Raw genomic sequence first — 25,078 nt, 5'->3', positions numbered from 1 at the left:
ACAAATTGATTGTCTCCAGATGCATGTATTTTATTTGTTGACAGTTCAATACTGGCAAACACAGGCCATACATTAACAATATGTGAGTGGGAATCTCTGAATGCATCAATGTGCATGACCACGTAACTTACCTGGTAATGTGTACTGTAGAAGAGAGAAATGTATAGAGCACAAATGTATACATAGATTTGACCAGCCATCCGGCGTCTTCTGCCCCACGGCTGCGCACGCATCTAGTTTTGTTAGTAAATGGGAAATCTGTGTATTGGCAGTAAAATGAAGGTAAATGGAAAAATGTAAGGTTCATCAATCAAACATTATTTTGAAGTATTAGTTCAATCTTATTCACCCATCAGAATGCTGTTGAGCGCTGAGCAAAGCATAAGCAAAATATGTTTGTGTTTTGCTTGGTAACTGTCCATGGTCCTGAGTTGCTTACAATGAAAAACATCTACTTTGTGGAGGTGGTATGCTTAGCTTATGCCAGCACATGAAGGATTTAGGCTAAGTGCCAGTAATACCGGTAGTTTACAAATATTAAATAAATAAAAATACAAATAAAATGAACATTGTTAGACTGCAGAATGCCCCACACATTTCTTTAGAGATGGCACATTTTTTCAGTTTATGTGATATAGTGAGTTACAACATGCAGAAGGCTATAGGATTTCACAGCATGGTCCTGCAAAAATAATACATAATGCACCAAAATTGTCAATATTTTGTTTGTCTCTGTTTTTTTTTTTGTAAATTTGTATCTGTTCATTTTGCCTTTATCTATGTAAAGTTCATTGAATTGTTTCTGTCTATGAAATGTGCTATATAATGCAAGTTATTTGCTCCCAAAGGTCTGGCATTTTAATAAAGGTCCTAATTAATGGCACTTGGGAGTAATGGCAAGAGGGGAATAATGTCTGGGGAGGAAGATATCCATTAACATTTGGAATGAATGGATGATGAGCAAACACATTTTCCAAGAATTTTACAATATTGCCTGTTTTAACTTAATCAATGTGACCTCTGTTCATATTGAGAGTTTAGCCCAATCTTCGATCAGCCACCCACTTTTGTGTGTGTCTATTTTTAAAGGTTACACACTCACTCACAGTTGTTGTTTTTGATGATCATTTGTATGAGAAATAGTGGTGGTAAACTTTTAAAGAGAAACATTTGAAGAGTTTGCTTGCAGAGAAAAAGTGCCATTTTAATTCATTGAATTTCAAGCAAAATAAATCCAGATGAAATCGAGCTGCTTTTGATCAGATCAATCAGATTCCCAAAAACAATGGGGTTTTTTTTATGGTTATAAACATGTTTTTGTTATCTGTAAATTAACTCTTCATTTCTGCGCTGTCGTAGTGTTGCATCATGCTCATGTGCATTTGTTACAAGTTTGAAAGTATAAACATCAATCTAAAAATTGCCCTCTGTTGTCAGACATGTTCCGCTGTTTAATTGCCCCTTTAATGAGTCTCGCGGTAGCTGTTGTGTTCCATACGACTCCAAGGAGTTTGCGAAGGAGACTGCTGCAGTGATGCCTGAGAGGATACTGTCACTCGTTACAGGGTTAGGTCATCATGCCTTCACATAAACAAATGACATACATGCTTCAAAAACAAGGGTTGTTTTCTTGTTTAATGATAGTACTGTGTTATGTTAGTATGATGTAAAAACCGGGACTTTATTGACAAAATATGAAGGGCTTGCTTTAACGGCATTTCTTTGAATATTTTCCCCTGGATTTTGTATTAGTAGTTTAGTATTTACAGCCTAATAATAGGCCTATTGGATACTAATAATACTATCCATGTCATACAGTAGGATACATAATGTCTGTTCAACAGGGAAATATAGTAAAGTATGACTAAAAATAAAAATATATACAAACATACTATTATTGTCTCGTGATCCATAATTGCGACACAGCACTAAAAAGACTAGGCCTTTTACTCGCACAGTTGAGGAACTCCTCATGCTGGTGTCCTCAAGCTGGAGTAGGGCCCAAAGCTGGTGTGTGGTGAGCGTTCTGGCACATGATGGCTGCTGTGCATCACTCAGGTGGGTGTTACGCATTGGTGGTGATTAGCGAGGTTCCCCCTTCACTATAGAGCACTTTGGGTGCCTTTATAAAACACAATACAATTTTTTAGCTGTTGTTGTTGTTGTTGTTGTATATCAGAGTGATTTGTGAAAGGCTGAAACAGTTACTTCTCCATCTTTCAAGTCCGAGCACCTTTCAAGGTCAATAACTTTGTAGAAATGTAGGTTTGCTATTTCAGCAGCTATCCCAGAAGTAGTTATTGTATGAGTTCTACCAGAGAGGGTTAAAGCGGAGTAATGAAGGATCTTTGGTTCTACCCTTGGTAGTGTGGTGTTTGCCCTTGCTTAGAGCAGATGAAAGGCATACGAGACACCACATCACCCCAGTATAGCCTAGGCTATGTATACATTGCAGTATTATCCCCTGACTTACGGCTTACCTGTGGTAGATCTCCTACAACAAGAGCCCTATGGCATTGTTTTTAGGAGAGTAAAGCCATGCAGCTCTTGTGTTAGGAGATACCACCTACTCTGAGTTAACTTTCCAAGGTTTGTCACTAAACCAAGTACTTGGAATACAAAGCAATATAATGCAGGTGTGTGTGTGAGAGAGAGAGAGAGAGAGAGAGAGAGAGACAAAGAGGAGACATACGTGAATAAGTATGTGGTTGAGTAAGTGGTTGTTTCAGTAGTAATATGTATGAGGATGATGTGTGTGTATGTACTGTACATATACTGTGTCCACTACATTTATTGGCAACCCCCAAAATCATCTTTTGGTGATTAATTTTATGCTTTGTCGCTACAATCTGGGAGGTCCTTAATGCAGAAGTTTTTTTCCCCCGCCATTGTATCTTAACCCTTGTAAGGTGTTCATATCTTTGACTCAATATTCCTGGGTCTGGTGGACCCACCACATTATTAGGTTTTTCAATACAGCCATAGCAATTTATGTAAAACTACTTATCAGGTGTTTAGCCAATGAGTCTGAGTTTGACAAAATAATGCATTTTTACAATCATTCAGCAGACATTGAAAAAGGGTCCCACCTAAACACCTTAGCTTAATATTTAACTCTTTGCTGTTACAGTTTTTCTCAAATGCTAAAACACATTTCACAAACGTTTCCTCCATGTTCCCCAATGTCTAAACACAATACCCTTTTCTAAAGCTACATAAGCACAACCACACCTTCTCACTTCAAAACTCAAACTTTCACACCAAAAGAGCAGCTCGAAACTTTCAAAAATGTAAACACTATACACATCATTACACACTTCAGCAAAACAATTGAAAACACAATGCTCAATTTGTGAGAAGGTTCTTTGTTTCATAACTGCCAATGCATAGAGTAACGGATCTTCTTAGATCTCTGCAGAGGATTAGGCATTTACAGTTTTTCACAATTGCTAGAACACCTTTTTCAGAACTCTTTACCTTTTTCTCAAAACTGTGAACACAAAACTCATTTCTCAAACTACATTCTCGAAACCCTTCAATCTTGTTGCAAAACTGAACAATCACTTCAAAACACTTTTAACTTTGCTCAAAACTAACTAATGGTCTCAAATCATTGAACACATCAGGCAAAATTGCACTCCTGCAGAGCAGTGATAAGACAATACACCAAACAATGGAAGACACAGTTTTCAGGGCAGGGTTTATGGCTCCTGGAGGAATTGTATTCATTCTAATTTGAAAAATAAAATATCACAATGAAAATAAAGAATAAAGACTTATATCACTCTCTACTCATATCCTCTAGCCTATATATGAAGATATAAATCAATAGTTTTGTAAGTGAACAGAAAGACAGGCCAATACTGTACTGAATATGATTTGTACTGTGATGCCACAGTCTCTGATAGTACTGTAAGTATGCAATACTGTAATATTGTATTGTGCCTAAATGTAGACTTACTTGGACATACTGATAACTCAGCTCTTTCACTCTCTCAGAGTTGAGCTCAAAGGGTAGTAAGTGTGTAACAGTGGATGTTCAGTGATTACTGTACTGTATGATAATGGACATTTACGCTATTTCTCTTCTGTAGTCTGAATCTTTGGATTACAGTATTGACGCCACAGAGAAACCACTGATGTTGGGTTGGACCATGAAGTCCTGCTTCTCTCATTGGCATTCCATGAACCAGAACATGGTCAATGATTGTTGCCCAAATATCATCATTTACAGTATTGCAACTCTTGGAACTCTCTGTCTTTCTCTTCATCCTCTTCATTCTACCTGCACCCTCCTCTTCCTTGTACCCCACCTCTACTGTAACACGCACTTGTTGTCCCCTGTGTCTCTGTCAGCTCTGAACTGACTTATATTGGTTGTCACATCATTAGACACAAGTGTTATCAATTTTGAGTGGTAGTGTTCAAATGGAGACAACTGTGCTCTAATTGTGTTCAACTTCCACCTTGTTTGGTTATCAATATAATTAAGAAGTGCATCAGAATGCACAATGTGTTTAGAGTTTTGCAAAAAGGGTTAATGAGTTTGGTAAAATGGGTGAAAGTGGGTGAAAGTAGTCTATGGTTTTGCCAAAAGAGGGAGTAATTCAACAAATGTGTTCAGGCATTTGAGAATTTGATTCAGAGAATGGGGTTTAGTGTTCAAGCAACTGTGAAAAACTGTAAAGAGTTATTTTCCAAAACGCTATATCCACCATTTTACTAATGAATTTTCATAAATATATTTTTTACATTTTGTTTTTCAAGTAATCTCAGTGAAACTGCATTGGGTTATGTTTAGTTACAGTAATTTATCTTTACTCAATAAAAACAAAACAACTGCATTTTTATTACCTGAAACACACAATTACTGTAAATACAGTAACATGATTTGTTACAGTACAGTAATGTCTATAAAATGGATTTATAGCGTTTTGGAAAAGAGCTCTTCATTTAGAGTTGTGAGTTTCATATCAAGAGTACAACAATTCTCCAAGTACTAGCCTGGCAAGCCAAACTACACAGAAAAGTATAGGCAAAAATATTTTTGGCCACTAGGGCGCGTCTAGATTTCTAGGCTATCCAAGTACACTACTGTAACACAACTCAATGCAAAAACCAGAATCCATTGCACACAACAGTACTCTTGAAAACGTGATCAGGATGTGAAATTATTTTATTTTCTTCGTTTCGTTTCTTCGAAATTCTTTTATTTTCTTCACACACACACACCACAGTCACTGTGCGCATTAGCAACAAGTGTCTTCATTTTTGAGTCGTTGTGTGTAATGAATGACGCCAGGTATGTTCATTGTGTTCAGTTATTGCTGACTGTGGCAAGCATTTTGCATCACATGAGCTTTCATTTGAGAATATGTTTTGCAACATGTGTTTTAGCAAGGAAAAATGTGTTTAGATTTATGAGAACGGAGGATTGTGTTTTGAGAATTGTGTCTTCATGTGAAATGTGTTTATGGTATTGAAAAATTGTGGCTAGATTTAGTAAAGTGTTTAGACAACTGGTCATTTGGTTTAGAGGATTGGCTTTTGTGTTTTAGCATTTGAGAAAAACTGTAATCAAGAACATCATGTCATAAGTCCAGAAATCTGTTTTCCCTGTCTATAATCAAACATTGAGAGAATGTGTGAATGAAAATGAAAAATGAAACAAAATGAAAAATGGAACAAAATGCATAGAAATGGAAATTATTGGACAGGAGACTACAGTCAGTCAAGGGAGGCAATAGGAGCCTATGCCCACTATAGTGATTATCGAAACAGCGAAAGGCCTCAATTGAAGCTTGACTGGCACAAATGCCAGCCTAGAGTTTGCACATGGCTGAAAGCCTTGAAGAGAGAGACGCGATGGAAGACCATATAGGAGGAATATCCTCCACAGATTTTTTGAGACGATGAGCCTTTCTACCCTGAAAGAGAGAGATGTGAATAGAGAGATGTGATGGAAGAAGGGCGGAGAATGATTTTGGATCATTGACTTACACAATGACCCAATTATGATCCCTTTTTTAGTCTTTTGGCAGGGCAGAGACAGCCGTAGCCTCTATCATGGAGTTCATGATGCCATGAACCCAGGGCCTTTAGAGAAAAAAGAACACACACTGAGAAGTTAACATGGGGTTCTTTTCTGTATTCATTTGTATGCCAATTGCACCCCAAGAAGCCAAATATTTCATGTAGGCCCATGTACAGTTTTCTTTTTATATAATTAACTTTTGTATTGATCTTAAAGACGTGCTAGCTTAGACTATATGAAATGTGTTTGCAACAATGTTTATTATTTCTTATTTTTCCATGTCCATTTTCCTGATGTGCATCAATGACTGTTTTTGTAGCACTTGGTATGTCTAGGCATACTTTTTTGAACTTTGATGGCTTTGAGTGTAGCCTACGTCTATGGTTGTCATAGGTTAATTGAGGCACCACCCCTGTCAGGTGTCCCTGTTGAACTGATTAAAGTATCTACCCATGCCTACCATTCTAGACTCTGATGAAAACGTAACATAACGTCGAAACGTTAGTTTCTTGATGTTGGCACCTTAAATAAATATTTAAAAATTTAAACTCTGAGTTGCTCCGGTGAACCTCTTTTATCTCTACTAGTTGTCCTCTCCCGTTGACGCACCAGAGTTACCCAGGAGCGCGGAGGACTTTTTGTTTTCTCTACCAAATATTTCATGTTTCATTTCATCTGACCATTTAACATGACACCAGGCAAATTCCCTGTAGTATTTAGCAGATTCAGCCACTTGAATGACAGGAAAGGCATTTTTCTGGCATGAATTCTAAAACATTTAGCATGCCAGGAAAAAGCATGGAGGTTGTGTCTCATTCCTGCATTCAATCATTTATTTCTTAATTACTGACTTGTTTATAGACGTGGTGACCCTAAGATTCTATTTGTTCTAGTAACTTTTTCAACAGAAATCCTTACGGAAATGTTGCCCGTTATACCATCCATCCTCATTGTTATTGGGGACAAAATAAACATGGGCTACTGTCCATGCTTTTGTTAGTTCCAGTTGATTTGGAGTTTAAAGAGAAACTATGCAGGATTGGCGATTTCATCTCCGGTATCGGTTTCGTTTTTCGTTTTCGCTCGTTTTATATGCTTGCATATTTCTCTGCAGAGCTTCCCCGACAGCTTTAGTGTGTATATTTATACATATATAGGCTATATATAAATATATAAATTGCAAGCATGGTTCTTCTTGTTCCTTACGCATCTCAGCCTTCCAGATGTAAACAAGGAGCGATCGCCTCCTGAACAAACTGCAAGGTTGCAATAGCGGATAGGGACACTGGGGGTGGGAGGAAATATTACTGTTTTCGATAAAACTGGTCAGTCAAGCAAAGCAACGATTTCTAAGCGATTTTAAGACTATGAAAAAGTTGCATAGGGTCTCTTTAACTAGAAATGTGCATCTCCGTGGAGGAGCTGCAAGAGTGGGCTTGCTCACCAGGGGGCAGTGATGTAAACGCCTGAACAGTCCCCCATTCATTTCAATGGGGAAACGCCTCTGGTGGAGCATGGCGGAAAAACGATAACCGGCAGCCATCCGACATTAAAGGAATATTTCGGTATTTTATACTTTAAAGGAACACTTCACCGTTTTTTTCATATTAAACTATGGTATTCCCTTAATTAAGACGAGTTGATACATACCTCTCACATTTCAATGCGTGCACTCACTGGCTCTGGCGCCCGGCGCAACTTTGATAGCACTTCGCTAGCCCAATGCATTCATTAGGATCCAAACAGAGATGAAGTTAGAAGCGACCAAACATCTCCATGTTTTCCCTATTCAAATACAGTTACACGAGTAGTCACATGACCAAGTATGGTGAGACAAAATAAAACGTGATGCATTTCTAAGCAGGTAAAAGGGATAACTATATTGTGCGGCGGAATAACATTGGTAGCACTTAGACTCTGCGCAGTAATGTCCTCACTCCAAATGCATGGGCATCAATACCAGCCTGGAGTCTGGGAGGCCACAGCTCAGGCCGGCGTTTGGTGCTCGGCTGAGGGAGAGAGGACGGGCCTCAATACCCTAAACGCAACCACACAGGCCACCCTGATCTCTGAGGACAAGGAGGACATGAAGTACAGAAATGTGCTAATGATTGTGGCACTTTTGTGGTGCTTTTTTTATTTGGTTCTCTCAGAATAGGGTGACCAGACGTCCCGGTTTTCCTGGGACAGTCCCGATTTTGAGTGGCGTGTCCCGAGTCCCGACAAAAGCCCGTCGGGACGCTAATATGTCCCGGTTTTCACCAACCACTGTTGAAGTGTGGTTTTAATATAGCCCGATCACTACCTAAACCCATGTAGAAACTAGCATAAAGCGTCCGACGTATGATTTGTGTGTGTGTGATCGTGTGCCAGTCAATCGCAGTCTGCACAATCTTTGCAGTCAACGTTACATTGTGTCATTGCCTCGTTTTAATGGTTAGCAGGTTAGGCTACGCTACGACAATGCTGAAGAGAAAGTCATCATTCTCAATAACCTATTAGTCCGTGAGCCAGAGGGGTTGGTCGTTATCAAAAATGGGGCAAACCATACCTTTACTGAAAGCCTGGAATCTCAGCTTTTCAATGATGTATAATGGCCATCTGACAAGAGTAGCTGTTTAGAGTTATCACACATAATGTAAACTAAGGTTGAGAAAATAATATGGCTGAGTTTCGTTTTCAAAAAATGTTTTCATGCATAGGCTAGATAACAGTGAGGAATGTTTAGGAGTCAGACAGTGCAGGCCCTAATCTCTGACTGAAAGTGCACAGAATTTGTGCATTTACACAGCAATATTTAAGAAATTTTCTCGGGGGTGACACCCCCGAACCCCCACTACCGTTTGGGCTTAAGGACGGCTACGAAAAAAAAGTTTCATCTGTCGCATGTTGACGTTGCATTTGATCACGCACAAAAGTGTCCCGGTTTTGGTTCAGAGAAATCTGGTCACCCTATCTCAGAATAAATATGCTTCCGTTCAAGGTTGGATATCTTTTTTCTTATTTGTATTCAGTGTGAGACCAGGGTAAATTGGCAAAAAAATTGATTTTTAAAAAATACTTATCTTCGCCAAGGGTGACAATAAACACAAAGGGTGCTGTATGTGCACAATGTGTAAGTCCTGTTCTTCCTGAAATCTGTCTAGAGCAGGATTATAAGTTCTTGTACTGGAGGACTGGAAATGAGCGAAGCATTAATGCTGATACTTCTAACAGGCAAGAGAGGGAGCTCCACTAGCATCTGAAAAAAACTGACGAAGAGAATTTCAAAACTGAATTTCTCTACTGCAACACAATGCATTCAGACAGAGAAAAGAAGAGGACAGTTACAGCTAACAAGAAAGCAAAAGTGTGTGTGTGTGTGTGTGTGTGTGTGTGTGTGTGTGTGTGTGTGTGTGTGTGTGTGTTGGGGGGGAGGGGTGTCCTGTTTGTCTGTCTTTGTGTAGTTATTTTTGTATGACACTTTGGACAAAAGCATCAGCCAGGAACCATAACCATAACCAACTATAACCATAACCGATTGTAAAAAAAAAGACAATCAAAATGAGTTAGAATGAACATTCTAAATCCTTTGTTGCTGCATTAGAATTATTGCCGTGACAACTTGGATTGTTCTCTGAAGATTCCATTCCAAAATGTGCCAGTTAGAATTTTCAGTGTGAATTCCAAGAATCTGCTCAGTCTTATTAGACACTTTAAAGTGAACAGGTGGTTAAAATGAAGCTCAGCGAACTTTTCTGCTGCTGTCTCCCGATCGGAGGGAAGAAGCAAAACAACAAGCGGGTTGACACCAGCAAAAAGAAAAAAAGGAAGGAGGCTAAGCGCCTGAAGAAGGAGATGGGAGATAAGAGGAGAAAGGAGGCCCTTGAGATGGACATCTCCCAGGTGCAGAGTGTGGAGACTGTAGTGGTGTCTCTGGATGAAGTGAAGGACAGGCCTGCAGAGAGATCTGATGATGAAATTGCGGTGATTTTTATTCACCATGGTGAGATAACTAACGCTAAGCCCATATCTCATACACATTGATGTTGTAAAACTCCTTCATTGGAATCATCATTTAATCTCTCTCCATAGGCCTGATCGAGTCTGCTGACCGTGGGACACCTCAGATGGATGAGGGGGACTGTAGGACCCCATCCCCTCTGCATGTTGATGGAAATCAAGACATCAGCGAAGAGGACTGCGGTAAGAGTCACAATTTCAGATGGTTGAATAGAGTTGAAATGGACGTCTACGTTTGTATGTTGACAGATTCACTAATTACAATCATCTTTGTCCATAGACCTGACCGAGTCCTCCATTAACAATGGGACACCTCAGCTGGACAAGGGAGCCAGTAGGACCCCATCCCCCCTGCATCTTGATGGAGATCAAGAGATCAGCAAAGAGGACTGCAGTAAGAGTCACAATTTCAGATGGTTGAATAGAGTTAAAATGGACGCCTACGTTTTAAAGACAGATTTACTAACCACAATAATCTTTTTATCTCTGTCTACAGACCCAAATGAGTCATCTGTTGACCAAGGGGAACCTCTGGACAAGGAGGATGGTAGGAGCCCATCTCCACTGCTTGTTGATGGAGATAGTTATGATGAGTTCAGTGAAGAGGACTGCAGTAAGTATCATTTTTTTTTCTGATGGCTGAATAGAGTTTAAATGGACACCTACATTTTGCAGTTGTCTGAATAACTAATCACTCATCATTATTTCATCTCTGTCCAGTCTCCACAGTCCTCCTGAACAAGCCAGCTGTAGATCAGGTGGCAATTCAGCTGGACGAGGAGGGCGATAAGAGCTCATCCCTGCTGCAAGGCGATGGGGACAAAGCGAGCCATGTGCCTCGTCTGGAAATGGACGGGCATCGATACCAGCCTGGAGTCCGGGAGGCCACAGCTCAGGCCAGCGTTTGGTGCCTGGCTGAAGGAGAGAGGACGGGCCTCACTACCCTTAATGCCACCACACAGGCCACCCTGATCTCTGAGGACAAGGAGGACAAGAAGTACAGAAATGTGCTAATGATTGTGGCACTTTTGTGGTGTTTTTTTTATTTGGTTCTCTCAGAATAAATTTGCTTCCCTTCAAGGTTGGATATCTTTTTTCTTATATTCATTGTGAGGCCAGGGTAAATTGGCAAAAAAGGGATTTTTAAAAAATACTTCTTATTACTCAACTTCACCAAGGGTGACAATAAACACAAAGGGTGCTGTAGCACTATGTGTAAGTCCTGTTCTTCCTGAAATCTGTCTAGAGCAGGATTATACGTTCTTGTACTGGAGGACTGGAAATGAGCTAAACACAAAGAAAGCAAAAGTGTGTGTGTGTGTGTGTGTGTGTGTTGGGGGGCGTTGTCCTGTCTGTCTGTCTGTCTGTGTGTAGGTATTTTTGTATGCCACTTTGGACAAAAGCATCAGCCCGGAACCATAACCATAACCAACTATACAACCATAACCGATTGTAAAAAAAGACAATCAAAATGAGTGAGCTGGGTTGTACAGAATGAACATTCTAAATCCTTTGTTGCTGCATCAGAATTATCGCCGCGACAACTTGGATCGTTCTCTGAAGATTCCATTCCAAAATGTGCTAGTTAGAATTTTCAGTGTGAATTCCCTATATGATATGTGTGGCATAAGGTACGAATGCAATTATTTTGCATAATTTGATAGTTTAGGGGGGTGTAGACTCAGAATTTGACGGGTGCCGCTCCGGCACCCTTGAGCATTCATTTTTAATCACATAATCTGCCACGCCCCCTTTTGTTGACCATAAAAAAATAGATACACATTACTGTATAAACCCATCATGTATGGTATCAAATGAAAGCTCTTCTCAAACAGAAATCAATGATGTCAATAAAACATGCTAAAAATGATTTCAAGTCCCTCCAGAGAACGTAATAACTGTCAAATCTGGTAAGGTCACACCGCTGAAATGGTAGGCTGAGCAACAAATTGTATCAACCCTCACCAATTATTCAAATAGACAAAGTTACAAAGAACAAAGTGGTACTTTGTCACAGATTTCTGAAAGCAACTATATCAAGAACATGTTGACATTTGATGTTGCAAACATCAAATGTCTCCTCCAAAGAACATTCATTCAATCAGACAATTCTCCCTCGCTGTCATCAGTATCCTCCACTGAAAGTCGAATTTTTATTTGCACACTGCTCACCACCTTTGCAATGGAACACTGATGTAGACAACCACCTCGTGCCCCAAAGATAGAGCCATTAAGAGACCAGGATGGCCAGTACATCTGCTACACATGTGGAGAGTCCGGTCACACCAGTCAACAGTGTACCCATGGCCAAGTCACCTGGCAAAGACATGCTCCAGGAGAGGCAGACAGTGCACAGAATACTCCACCAGAGAGCGAACCAAGGCCCCTTGGTTAATCGATGGTCAGGAGTGGGCTGGCAGACTGCATTGACACTGAACTCGACCAGTTCCTGAAACAAAATGCATTTGGTGACTGCTGGACTGTTGACCTGATGATCTCTGGAGTGAAGACAAGCTGCCTTTGGGACACTGGGTCTGAGGTCACCACCATCAGAGAGTCTCACTTTAGAGAACACTTTGGGGAACAGCTAATGTCCACCCATTGGGTGGAGATGACTGCAGCCAATAGACTGAACATGCCGGTCCTTGGTAGTCTTGAAGCAGATGCCGAGTGTTTTGGAACCACTCTTTAGCGGCGGTGCATCTTCATACTGAGAGACACCCATCTGGATGTTGTAGAGATATAAAAATGGGCTCCCTGGCATTATGGGGATGAACATCATCAAAGACCTAGTGACCTCTCTGCCGGGTGTGGATACAAAGAGGATGAGAAGGCTGCTCCATCAGAGGCAAGTGTCCGTCGTTTGTTGGCTAGGGTTAAGAATGACGTGGAATTTGTGGATTCAGATGGCAAAACTGGGTTTGTCGAGGTGGCTGCAGAGAAGTGATCACCATCTCACCACACAGTGAGAAGCTGATTGAAGGCTGACACCTCCAACAGTGGAATGTCATTCCTGATGGAAGCCACTCCAAAAATCAGCATCCAGAAGGGGCTTCTGGTTGCCAACACACTCGGAAAGGCAGCAGGTGGAAAAGTCCCTGTCAGGGTTAAGAACACCAGTGAGAAGGCCATAAAACTAACGCCCAGGGTAGCTGTGGTGTCCAAGTCCCAGAGGATCTATCCAAAAGAGGTGGTGGGGTTTGAGGAAATGGATGGGGTATTACATGTTGAACAGTGTTCACGTTACCGAAGACGGACACCAGAGTATGCCTCTTCCAGTACAGGTAGCTGCAGAAGAGCTTAACTCGGCACAGCATGTAAAGCTTAGTGCACTGTTGAAGATCTACGACTACGAGGATGTCTCTACAGTGACACATAACATATAAACTGGTGACACCCACCTGATCAAACAAAGACACCGAAGAGTTCCACCTCAAGTATACCAAAAGTTCAAGTGACATGTGCCGGACCTGGTGGGCAAGGCATCCTTAAAGAGAGAAGCAATTGTCAGAATTCCAGCAGGTTTTTTTAAGGATTCTTGTGAGTGCATCATGCTAACGTAGCTAGCAGCATTTGCAGTACATCTCCTCGATGCGGATATACCCACAAGGTGAATGGCATAGGTGGAAAAGTCCAGCTTCAGAAAGTAAAAGTCCAATCATGTATCGGTTCTGCCTGTGCACTTAACAAGTGATCTCATCAATTAGCTGCCCTACCTGGCTGAAGAGTTGTGCTAAATAGAATCAGCTGGTTTAAGTGAGTGGTTGGCACAGATATGTGGTAGGACTTTTACTTTCTGAAGCTGGATTTTTCTACCTCTGGTGAATGGAATTAAGTTAGCTGCATTATGACTGAGCGTCTCATGCATTACATATGTCTGGTGTCTTCATTTGATAATCTACCCAGTCCCGCGGCCCTTGCGGCCAACAGGTGCAACACTGAACATTGCTGCGGCCCTCTGGTTAAGAATCACTGTAAGTCTGGGCCGAGGCCCTGTGGTGAAGAATCACTCTATTAGGCTAAATGGCAGTTCCATAATTTATTCAATTTAATACTAAATATGACATGATTTAGAGTCAGCTATTATGCGGCAAAAACCAAGGTAATCTGACCTTAAAGGTCACTTTGCAAATGGTATTTTGTTCTCTGAAGGGATCTGAACTATTTTTTTTTTTTTCATATTTTTGATGGCCAAAGCTGATTCCTGCATGAAAAGAGCTTTAATTTGATACCATACATGATAGGTATATGTTAATGTACTGTATATTTAGACAACTTTCTGTGATCAAAAAGGGGTGTGGCAGATGATGTCATTTTAAGGGAAATGCCGGAGCGGCACCCATCAGATTCTGAAAGGACATCCCCTTAACTATCAATTTATGCAAAAAAAAATTACATTCGTAACTTATGTCACACTTATGCCCAAATTCCACAAAGTTCTACCAGACTACCAGGGATGTCTTGGAATCGACATTTCTGCAGCATGGTAGGCCCACAGTTTTAATCACTTCAACTGACAAAATCTAAGATTCGAAAAGAAATTAAAGTGTCATTTCCATAGACCTAAAAGAAATGTCGTTTCATGCAGCAAAATATGAAAAAGCACGGAAGTAGCACATTTACAACTTTATTCCATCTTATTGTACAATTGTGTAGCCTATGATTCTGCCAACCATGGTCGTGTCTATATACAAAAATACGACCTTGTGTCCTCTCCATAGAATTTAAATCGTAAATTATGTAGGCATGATGTAGCTGTAGATCGCGGGAAGAAAACAGGCTATAGGCCTACATATTCGTGATCTTAAAGTCAATAAGTCATCCCTTCAAAGAATCATGGGGGTTGAGTGCTGGACTGGTAAATGTTTGAGGTCAGTTTGGTAACACCCCACGTCCCACGTCTATGTAGTTGCAGCACTTGGGTTTTGACTATTCCGCAGCTGTTCTATTCGTGCTTTCTGGAATGCCATCATGCATCCTTTAAAGTTCTGTACTTCAGGTTGACATTTTCGCCAGTCCTGCTGCTCGGCCATGCATTCCTGAACAGCGTAGTGAAGCTCAGCACAGCCCGTTTTCGATATCATTTTGTCCACAGGATCATCTTCGTCCTCACTCCGACTACGATCATGTGGTGATGACATTCTATTCAACTGGATTCAAAGACACAAGCACATGTTAAGCATCTTATATCATGCCAATAAATAAATATCATGCACATTTTGAGAGCTGTTGCTATTGTTATTTGATAATGCCGCTTACCGACACGTTTGGATGATGATACGAATTTCCTGACTTTGTACTTCGGGGATATTTGAGCGAGGGACCGTGCAACGGAATATTATGTCCGACGGGGAAAGTAAATATTGTGTCTGGCGCCATCTGCTGTTCACTTCCACGTCTGCACGTTTAACCATTGTGATGAAGAAGCAACAGCCATGATCAGAGGTAAACTCTCAAAGCAAAAGCAAAGCCACAGAGAGGCTTTACTTCTTTACTACTTATCTGGGTTGCTAAACCAAGTAACCCACTTGGAATACCCTCCTGAGTGTAAGTGCATTCCCTTACAAACAAAAATTAGAAAGAATAATGATTGCGAACTGTTACTTCATGTTCCAAGCAACAGTAAGCAGCAAGTGTGTTTGATGTTTGATGTATCTGTGATCCATTAATGATGAATATATATATGATACATTTCAGATATTTCAAGACCAAGACTTCACAGACAAATAAATTTTATTTCGACAGTCAAACTATTTGTGTTTTGTTTAATAAAAAAAAAACTGCAAAATATACACGTTCTTATTAGAATAATACAGGACAGCATTACGACAAATAATGCAATTGCAATGCAACTAAGGCATTCCTGCACACTGAAGGATACTTTTGATACTCTCAATGGTTTATCACTAGAACAAAGAAACCATTCATCCAATCAGTTACAGACATTCAACTATATGCCAGCATGAGATGAGATTTGAGGAGATACTATGACCATAAGCAAACATAACAGCCTCACAAAAAAACTCAAGGTAGTGAGAGAAAGAAAGAGAGCAAGATTTCTTAAATTAATATAGTATTTAAATAGACACCTTATTTTTTCTGCATAGGGAACTGTGAGGACAATACCTAGATCTATAAGGCCTATGAATGCTATACAATGAAAACAATTTGTCAAAAGCCAGAACAGAGCCACAGCCCTTTTTAATGGAGAACAAAAAAATGTTTCATAATCTCCGAGAGTGATCATGGTCTTTGAGAAATAATGTCTGGTCAATGAATATTAATTTGCCCCTTTTAGAAACTGTGTTTACAATAAAACAGTAAGTAACAGTCTACTGAGAGTTGTTCATCTACAGTAACTTTAGAGAACAAATAGTACTGAACTGTGGTGTCATATTTTATAACCTTATTACGGGTTAACTCATAATTGTTCATAACAATTCCTCTTTTTTTGATAAACTTACATATATGGAATGGACAAAATTGTTACAGTAAGATGGAAAACAGCAAAATAATATTATGTTGCAGTAGAGAAAAGATCACAAAAATAAATTAACTAAAAATAACAATAAATACAAAAACACTGACAATCAAAACAGAAAGTTGTTTTTATGGAGATATACATTCAGTATTTATATTGCAAATTGATGCAATGGACTGACATTGGGGGGGAATTGAGCTCCTTTTGGACAAATATTTATCTCTTAATTCTTTCTTGTCCCATACATTTTAGAGGTAGAACAGAGTTCAGGGAGCAATTAAATTATAATTCTACTATCCATGGATACAATTCATTTTAAAGCCCTCAATATTTTAATACCAGTATGTATTCAATGTTTCATACCGGTATGTATTTTCCCTGAAATTGGCGAAATGTGAAAATACCTTTAACTGCACTTAGCACAGACAGACTGAGCAAAGCGGTTTATAGTTCTAGCATGACGCTCCTGTCAACCCAAATGAATATATAGAACAGGTTACAAAAATATAAATGTACATAAACACAAGCAATTAATCAGTTTTCTTGATTGCATCCAGTTAGGAATGATTTATCTACTAATTGTATAGATTGCACAATATAGACGTGTATCAGATCAGAAAGTCATCTGTGGTTAACGCGATACCATTTCACAATCACAGATTTCCAGATGACCACTGTAATCCACAACAAATGGAGGAAGATAAAACAGCCGTTTTAAAGATCAAACAGAAAACAGTAAGATAAATGAAACTGTAGGGGCTTCCAAACACAATGTTACTAATGTCCCAACTCCTCCAGGGAAAAGGAAGCTAGCTATTGCCATTTAAAAGACTAGATGATGAGGAGATACAAACAGATCAGCCAGCTCCTCTCTTAAAGCGTAGCGCTACTAGAATTCGTTGCACAGAGTCCAGAGGGCGTGCAGACCCTGATGACGTCCGGCTTATAGAGGCACACCTAAAGCCTCAAGAGTAAAGAGCCAAGTTCCTCTCCTCAATCTCTCTCTCACCACCAAGTGATCTTGAATTCGTAGATAGGCCTCTTGCAGTAGTAGTGGTTGATGAGGTGCTTGTCACACACGCCGATGCATTGCTGGTCCACGGTGATGCCTCTCTCGCCCAGGTCACTGACGATGCAGTGGAGCAGGTCGTAGACATCGGCCACGGCCTCCCATGGCCCGAACGACACGTCCACCTCGCAGTGGTGCTCGAATAGCTTGGCCTCGCTCTCCGTGCGCTCGAACCGCAGCGAGTTGAAGAGCGGTCGCTCATATGGGGTGATGGGCATTTCCTCCTTGTAGACGCACACCTTGAGCTTGGCGAAACGAGCCTTCCTCTGCATGGCACGCAATTTGGCGATCTCCACTATGCGCTCCAGGTTCTCTGTGGAGAAAAAAGGAGATGTCGGATTCTGCGTATTGTAATGTGTCTTAATTCCTTGATGTTACATAAGGGTCAGAAGACATCCTGTGTAAAAAAATGTAATTCCTAAGTCCATATTAATAGAAGGACATTCAGACGAGCATTATAAACAATAACCTAAATGACTATCCATGCTTGTGAAGCTGGCCACAGGCCATTGTCAGGTAGATCTGATGCAGTCCATTTAATAGTTGACCGCCAGTCCGCATGTATGAATTAAACAGAAAAAAAAACAGAACAAAGCAAAGACAAAAAACAAACTGATGTATGATAATGTAACAAACACAGATCAATTTTGTACATTTCTCAACAAGTCAGTCTTGTCATTTATCTGCATGGGTCTTTGTTGCCAATGAATACAGGATCTGTGCACTTGATCCACAAGAAGTACTGCTCACCTCTGTAGTAAGGCAGGAGGTCAAGGAAGGCCTGGCGGACCTTCTCCCCAGTAAGCGGCTGAGTATCCTCCAGGCTCTCCAGCAGTGGTCCGAGGGCATAGTACTGGGCCTCTCTATACACGGCGCGGACTCTGTCTCTTTTTGGTAACTCCCCCTCTCTCAGGAAATTGAGAATATCTCTATAACAGACAAGACAGCACAGGTAGGTTATAGGAAACTAACAGATGCACACACCACAGTTAGCATGAAAGAAACCAAAGTTACATTTTTGTTCACTTCCTAGTTTGCTTGTAATGGGCTTTCTTATAAATCTGCACAAATAATGATGCTGTGGAATCCATTGGTTTAATTTTTCTGTTAGGCTAACCCATGGCATGTTCAGAGAGACCCCTCTCACCCGAAATATTTCCCATCCCGGTCGATAAAGAAACGGCCTTCTGCATCACGTGGGATGTGATGTCGTCCACTGAACATTGCGGCCAGCATGGTGTCCTCGTAGCGCTGCAGGGTGGACAGACGAGTGGTGAAGTGTGTTCCACCCACATTTAGAGGGACGACCTCAGGAAACTGTCAGTAAACAGCAGCACACAAAAAATTAAGTGCATGGCTGGCCAGTAAAACAGAGACACATCTAAACAACTAAATGGGTTAGGTTATAGGTTTTTTTAAATAGGTAATTACACTGCTATAAAGAAAAGAAAATAATAAGGAACTTGTCTCTGTGTCTTTGTATGTAAAAGGTGGAGTTTGACGTTTTTTTGCTCAGAGCTCAGCTTTTGAGTTCTGCAGGTCTCATTAGAAGGCTTTACATTAGTCCCCATATTGTGTTGCATTCATCTTGCTTATGGTATTACATTTAATGTGCAGAGTGTGACTGTTTCATCAAGCTTCAGTTTTAAACCTGGCCTTGAAGCAACCTTTTTTTGCATTTTTTTTGACACTTTTTTTTTTAATTGGCATGTCTAATTAGTTCTGCATAGTAGCAGTCTACATAATATCTCCTCACATCAATCCCATAGTGTATGGCCTACACTGGCAAATTATTGATGTCAATGTTATGGAATAGTATTCAGTAGGCCTACACAGAAGCATTGTTCATCATTGAACAAGACGGCCTAAATACAAGCCTTCCAAAACACGATTAAACCAGGTTAATCCCCTCAAGGTAGCTAATATGACAGTCTTGTGATGTGAGCCAATTAGAGCAGGAGGCCAGCTGGCCTTATGGGCTTTTAAGCCAATGAGATTCAGCTACACGGATACAGACTATTGTCTGGAACCAATGGTTGTCCAGTATACGAGAAAAAGAACATCATGGCAAATGTATCTGTTGCCTATGGAAACCAAAATGTGTTACTAGTCAGAAATGAATAACGCAATGAAACATAGGTGTTCGAAATCAGCTACAAATGTTGACAACGCCGGAACATAACGACATGGTCAGTGGCCTAGCCTATTCCATTAGAGAATCAACCTTGCTAATAATAAGTCAAGCCCGTAGGCTACTTACCTCCTGTGCTGGGCTGAATGTGCGAATAGGTTTGCCCAGGTTCAGGCTAGGGGCGGGTATGGCTGGTTTTCTGTATTCCTCGCCCTCGCACTCTGTGTTCGACATAGCAGCATCCCCTTGGTTATCAGTCTCGCTCGCCGGAGAAAATACCACCATCACTCTTGGCTGAGGGACCGCTCGCCCCTCCTGAGCAAACCGTCTTACCCGTGATGTAGCCATGGGGAGCGGGCTAGGTGTTCGAAAGGAGAGCGCCGATGGTTCTCCGTTAGATGTCTCGCCAGCCCCATTCTGCTGCATGCACACCAACACAGCGTCCGGCTCGTGCTATACAAAACGTGAACGAACGAGGTCAAATAATATTGAAATGTCGCGCCCGTTTCGTTCTTGGTCTGCTACCCCGAGGGTGGGCGTTAACAGTTGTCAGATGAATACTGTACGATACTGCCCCCCAGCCTATGGGACTGTCGTGCTTAAGCTCTCTGATATGTTGCAAAACAACAGCTTGTTCGTGGCTTGATGGCAGAACGCTCCGTAAACTGAGTAGAAGCTGTATTCACAAACAGCTTAGTTTATTTTAGCCTACTTCCATTTATTTTATACGTTCACGAGCCACGTCGAAACCTGAACTTGGTCAACAGTGAATGGCTCCATAACTTTTTGAAGAACTTCGAGGAATAATCATTTGAAAACACTCTTTAACAGTGTGGCCTACAATCTGTCTCAATTCATCTTGCATCAAGCATAATCCTCTTCCTCTAGAATCTAGAGAATATATTTTCAGAATATAGGCCTAGCCTTAGCCTATTTTAGTAGTTGAAATACTTTTACCTTACATGCCCATAAATGCAGTAGAGGGCTGTACAGCCAGGTCATGGAGCAAAAAAGTATAGAGGCATCTGGAGAGCATGCTTTAATCATTACCAATCAAATGTGGCTTTCACAGTGATTGACTGGAGGAGGTATGGACAAATTGTGGAATGAATGAAAAACTCAAATGTGTTATGAAATCAGTTCGTTTTTAAAGGAGGTCTATTTAAGAGAGCACATTTTAGTGGTGACCCCCTGTGGCTGATAGGCCTTACTTTGGATATTCTTTAGCCTATTCCCAGTTTAATATCGTCTAGCCTAGGCTATACATTGATTTTAGGTTGTTTTCTTTTACTACCAACTGTTATTTGAGTATTTGATTATTTGATTATTTTACTGTAATGTTTAGTGGTAGGCCTATCCTATTAATGTGTCGCTTTGGACAAAGGCATTTAACATAACCATATAGCGCAAACCTGACTGTAGGAACACGCCCAATGCCAACACGCAACACATCAAATGTGGCTTTCAGATTATGACGATTGAACAACGTCACAAATAATCTTTTTTTTATTATTATTATTTTATTATTAATTATTATAAAATCATCATACATAGACGGGGTACAAACATGGGTACAAAACATCAGCACAAAGAGGAAATGGTCACAAGCAGAGGCATATAAATGTATATGGCTCTGGTCACAAGTAATCAAGAGCACATCTTTTACATTCTCACACGTCATATGTGAAATTCACGTGCCATGGACCGGAAGTAGAAGGGCGTGACTTCGGCTATGGTGTCATGGTCATTGGTCATTGCTCTTCCCAACCACAAACTAAAGACTCTTTTGATTGGATGATGTTCAAGTTACCGGAAAGGAAATAGTCAGTCGGTACTCGGTAACCCGACTGCCGCAAATAACTTCATCATGGCGGAGGTCAGAGTTGTGTTGGGGAGGAAGACACACAGAATTCTCAAACCAGGATACTCTCAGTCATTCTTGGGCTCAGTTTGTGGATTCAGTAATGGCAGGTTTCAAGATCCGTTGTCAGGTAAAGCTACGTTGAAGGAACCCGGCAAGATATGTACGTTAGCTCGGAGGCGTAATGTTAGCAGTCAATCACCTGTACCCACCACTACCCAAGAACATGGTACTGATCCTAAAATAATGTATTCTTGCATGAATGCACATGGATCGCCTGTAAAGCAGTTTGATTTATGTGTAGCCTGCAAGGGCATAACATTGGCACGTGAACGCACCGCAACAACAACCTTCTGCCTCAGACCTCACGAACTGAATGGAGTGAGCATTTGCTCCAACATTGGACGTTCGGGAATCGTAAATCCAAATATTTGCCGAAACAGACGAGACCAGATCAGAACATTTTGCACGCTGAGACACGGGACCGGAAGAAAAGCGTTTAGTTGTTCGTCAGTGGTCAGGAGAGGCTTCAGCAGCAATTACGACACACCTCTGTTCAAAAACAAATCGGCGTATTACGAAATTCTCCAGGTGGGATCTAACGCAACGCAGGCTCAGGTTAAGACTGCGTATTATAGACAGTCTTTCATCTACCATCCTGATAAAAACGCCGGAAGTGAAGAAGCAACTCGTCGATTTTCCGAAATTACCGAGGCATACAATGTGTTGGGCAATACAAGTCTACGGAAGAAATATGACCGAGGTATCTTGACACAGACGGACCTGCAAGGGGCCAGGAGGCCCTCCTCAAAGGACTCGAGTAGCGGCACGGGGCAACAGACGAAACCCAAGAGCTCCTCTGTTGTTGGTAGTATAGACCGTAAAACGATGTTTGATTTTGATAATTTCATTAGCTCACACTATGGCGAGCAGCTCAGACGAGACAGAGACTCTCGATCACGCCAAGAGGCGATGCAACGACGGAAGGAACAGGGGGTGGAAGAGAAGAAGTTGGACGGAGTGCTTGAAGTGTCTGTCGGGGTACTTATAGTCATGGCGATAGCTCTGATTATAAATATGTCATCTAAGTAGTTGTTTAACTTTGGGCATAGGCTATAATATAATCTATGTTCACGACATATTTTGTCCTGTATTTATGCGATCTCGGACTTTTGTGCATGCAGCTGACAAGGGCACGTGACTGGTGTAGGCTAGTCTCCTTACCCAGCCCACAGGGTCCACTTATTTGTCTCAAGCAGCTTCATACATTTCTGAATGGTTGCGAAGAGGATGGTGGCATCATTGTTTTAAGACTGGTAGACTTCCCCTCTTTTTATTATCATTATTTATTTATGTCACTATGACTTTTTTTTTTACAATATGCTCTGGAATGGGGAAAAGAACTGATTTAAATGGGCAGTTGAGTGTGATACTGGAAGAAAGTGGTTTTCAATGGAGTGATGTAAAACCCTAGAGTGCAGAGATCAGGTGCATAAGAAGTTATTTATATATTTGAAAATGCACAAACACTTCAACCCTTATGAGAAAATGCTACTTTACAGTAGGCTATGTGCCTTTTAAAGCCTCTAGTGGAAACTGAATGGCAAATAACCTCTCTGACATGTTTGTATGAAATGAAGAGATTGGATGTTGATGAGTCCAAGAATTGTACCCTGATGTTCTGGCAACTTTTGAGATGTAAATTAATATGTTTCAGTCAATTGTTTAAAGATTGCCACAAGCTGAGTATGTTTAGTATAACTGATTTTAAGCAAATTGTATGGTTTAGAACCAGAGTACTGTAATCCAGTCATTAGAATCCCCACTACTGTGCAAAAGGTATAAAGTGTTGCAAAATGTCAACTACAGTAGGCAGTATTCCTGAGTTGAAATCAACAAAAGAAAACAACTCTAACATAAACCACCCTTTTAGGTTAATTGACAACTTAATGTAATGTCACTTGTCACTTTACATCAAAAATATATTCTGGATATTTCAGATGATCTGCTTTTCTTTTCTTTTTTTCATTTTACATTCAATCCATCTACCTCCCATAGGCAACTTCTCCAAAGACTCATTTGTAATGGGCAGAGTGGGAAGTGTTGTAATGTAGCATCGCCATTTGTGTAGACTTGTGTAGATCACTGGTCCAGCCTAAAAACATTGACCAGCAACTTTTGCGTAGCATTTCATATCTAAAACGTAACCGCCTAAGTGAAAACAGATATGACCTACTCCTTGGAGAACATAATGATGACTCAATCTTTGATACAATATGCATTAAAGCATTGAGCTAGCCTAGCCTGGCTATCACTAGACCAAGCTCAATCTTTTAAGATTAAGCATTAGTCTGGGGATTCTACTCTGTATTTTCGGTTGCACAAGAGTCGTGATCAACGGGCATAGCTCAAATGACTGCACAATTGGACAGTCCGGTCCGGGTGCACCCAAAGCCATCGATGTCTCAAAGTTGCGACACTACCATTGACTCCCGTGTACAAACAATGGCGGCACATCCGGTATGTCATGGTCGTTGAAAGGAACTATTCTCATTGAGAATGAATGAATATCTCAGGTGTTATAATAAGACTTTTCTACATGACTTATGGTCGTGTGCATAATAATGCATTTTCATTGAGTAATATATGTATGTGGAAATGCAGTTTATAGTAATTTTCATTGAGTATTTACGGTAAATATTAATGCGATCGCTGCTGTCAATCCCGTAGTAAACCAGGGACCAAGGGAACTACTGAGTAAAAAATGCAATTATCCATGTCATCAAATGAATTTAACTGTTGTAAGCCATATTTTACTGAGGGCAAACTTGGGCAAGTGTGTGCTCACTTCAGTTTAAGATAAGTTTGAATAAAGGTGAACATGATGTTGATCTAAGGATGTGGCTGTTCGAGTTTTGAAGGAATTAACGTAACTCCCTTTAATATTGTGGATGTTCAAATAATTGAGGATAAATATCCCTTGTTTGAATACAATGTTCGCTAACACTTTACTTGAAGATGTCTACGTGAGAGTGACATGACACTGTCATGAACACATGACCATATATAGCCTATATATGAACCTTAACCCCAACCTTAGTCAACCCAATTGTGGATCATTTGGCCAATAAAATAAGTAAGCAAATACTCCTGCTTCTCTAATATCAATGGGTTTGATGGCTCTGATGAAGAACATTACATATTTGGTCACATTTATGTAGCTTTTCAGGAAGACAAACTTTCGAACACCACTATACTAAACTGTAATTAGATGCTGTACTGTATACCAAAAGTAATGTCTTGCCTCTTGATGAAATTACTCTTAGGAAATTATGAAAATATTACAGATTTTCAGGAGGGGGGGTTACAAAGATTTTAGCACCATTAAGGTGATTGAGTGCTGTTATGAATACCAACAATTATTGATGTCTTGTTTCTTGACAAAATTGCTAGCTCTGGATTATGATATTGGTGTTATAATTGGTAACACGCTTTGGCAA

The 25,078-nt window shown here is 40.5% G+C and overlaps 3 protein-coding genes across 3 annotated transcripts; 1 reads left to right on the top strand and 2 right to left on the bottom strand.

Moving 5' to 3' along the window:
• Positions 1-14,060: 14,060 nt before the first annotated feature.
• LOC134079607 (cytochrome c oxidase assembly factor 4 homolog, mitochondrial) lies at positions 14,061-15,369 on the bottom strand. Its single transcript, XM_062535704.1, has 2 exons — positions 15,296-15,369; positions 14,061-15,186 (listed from the first exon to the last, which is right to left on the bottom strand). The coding sequence occupies exon 2, from the start codon at positions 15,175-15,177 to the stop codon at positions 14,938-14,940; it is 240 nt and encodes a 79-aa protein (XP_062391688.1). The 5' UTR covers positions 15,178-15,186; positions 15,296-15,369; the 3' UTR covers positions 14,061-14,937.
• A 413-nt stretch (positions 15,370-15,782) lies between these two features.
• On the bottom strand, positions 15,783-20,263 carry kctd7 (potassium channel tetramerization domain containing 7). The gene is made up of 4 exons (XM_062537040.1): positions 19,847-20,263; positions 18,734-18,903; positions 18,337-18,515; positions 15,783-17,899 (listed from the first exon to the last, which is right to left on the bottom strand). Exons 1-4 carry the CDS (start codon positions 20,141-20,143, stop codon positions 17,523-17,525), a joined length of 1,023 nt encoding a protein of 340 aa, XP_062393024.1. The 5' UTR covers positions 20,144-20,263; the 3' UTR covers positions 15,783-17,522.
• Positions 20,264-21,538: 1,275 nt separating this feature from the next.
• LOC134080538 (uncharacterized) lies at positions 21,539-23,313 on the top strand. The gene has a single exon (XM_062537039.1). It carries the CDS (start codon positions 21,585-21,587, stop codon positions 22,668-22,670), a length of 1,086 nt encoding a protein of 361 aa, XP_062393023.1. The 5' UTR covers positions 21,539-21,584; the 3' UTR covers positions 22,671-23,313.
• The last annotated feature ends 1,765 nt before the right edge of the window (positions 23,314-25,078 follow it).

The sequence above is a fragment of the Sardina pilchardus genome, chromosome 5 (assembly GCF_963854185.1).
Source record: "Sardina pilchardus chromosome 5, fSarPil1.1, whole genome shotgun sequence".
Lineage (NCBI taxonomy): Eukaryota > Metazoa > Chordata > Actinopteri > Clupeiformes > Clupeidae > Sardina > Sardina pilchardus.
This window is presented reverse-complemented; position numbering and strand designations above follow the sequence as displayed.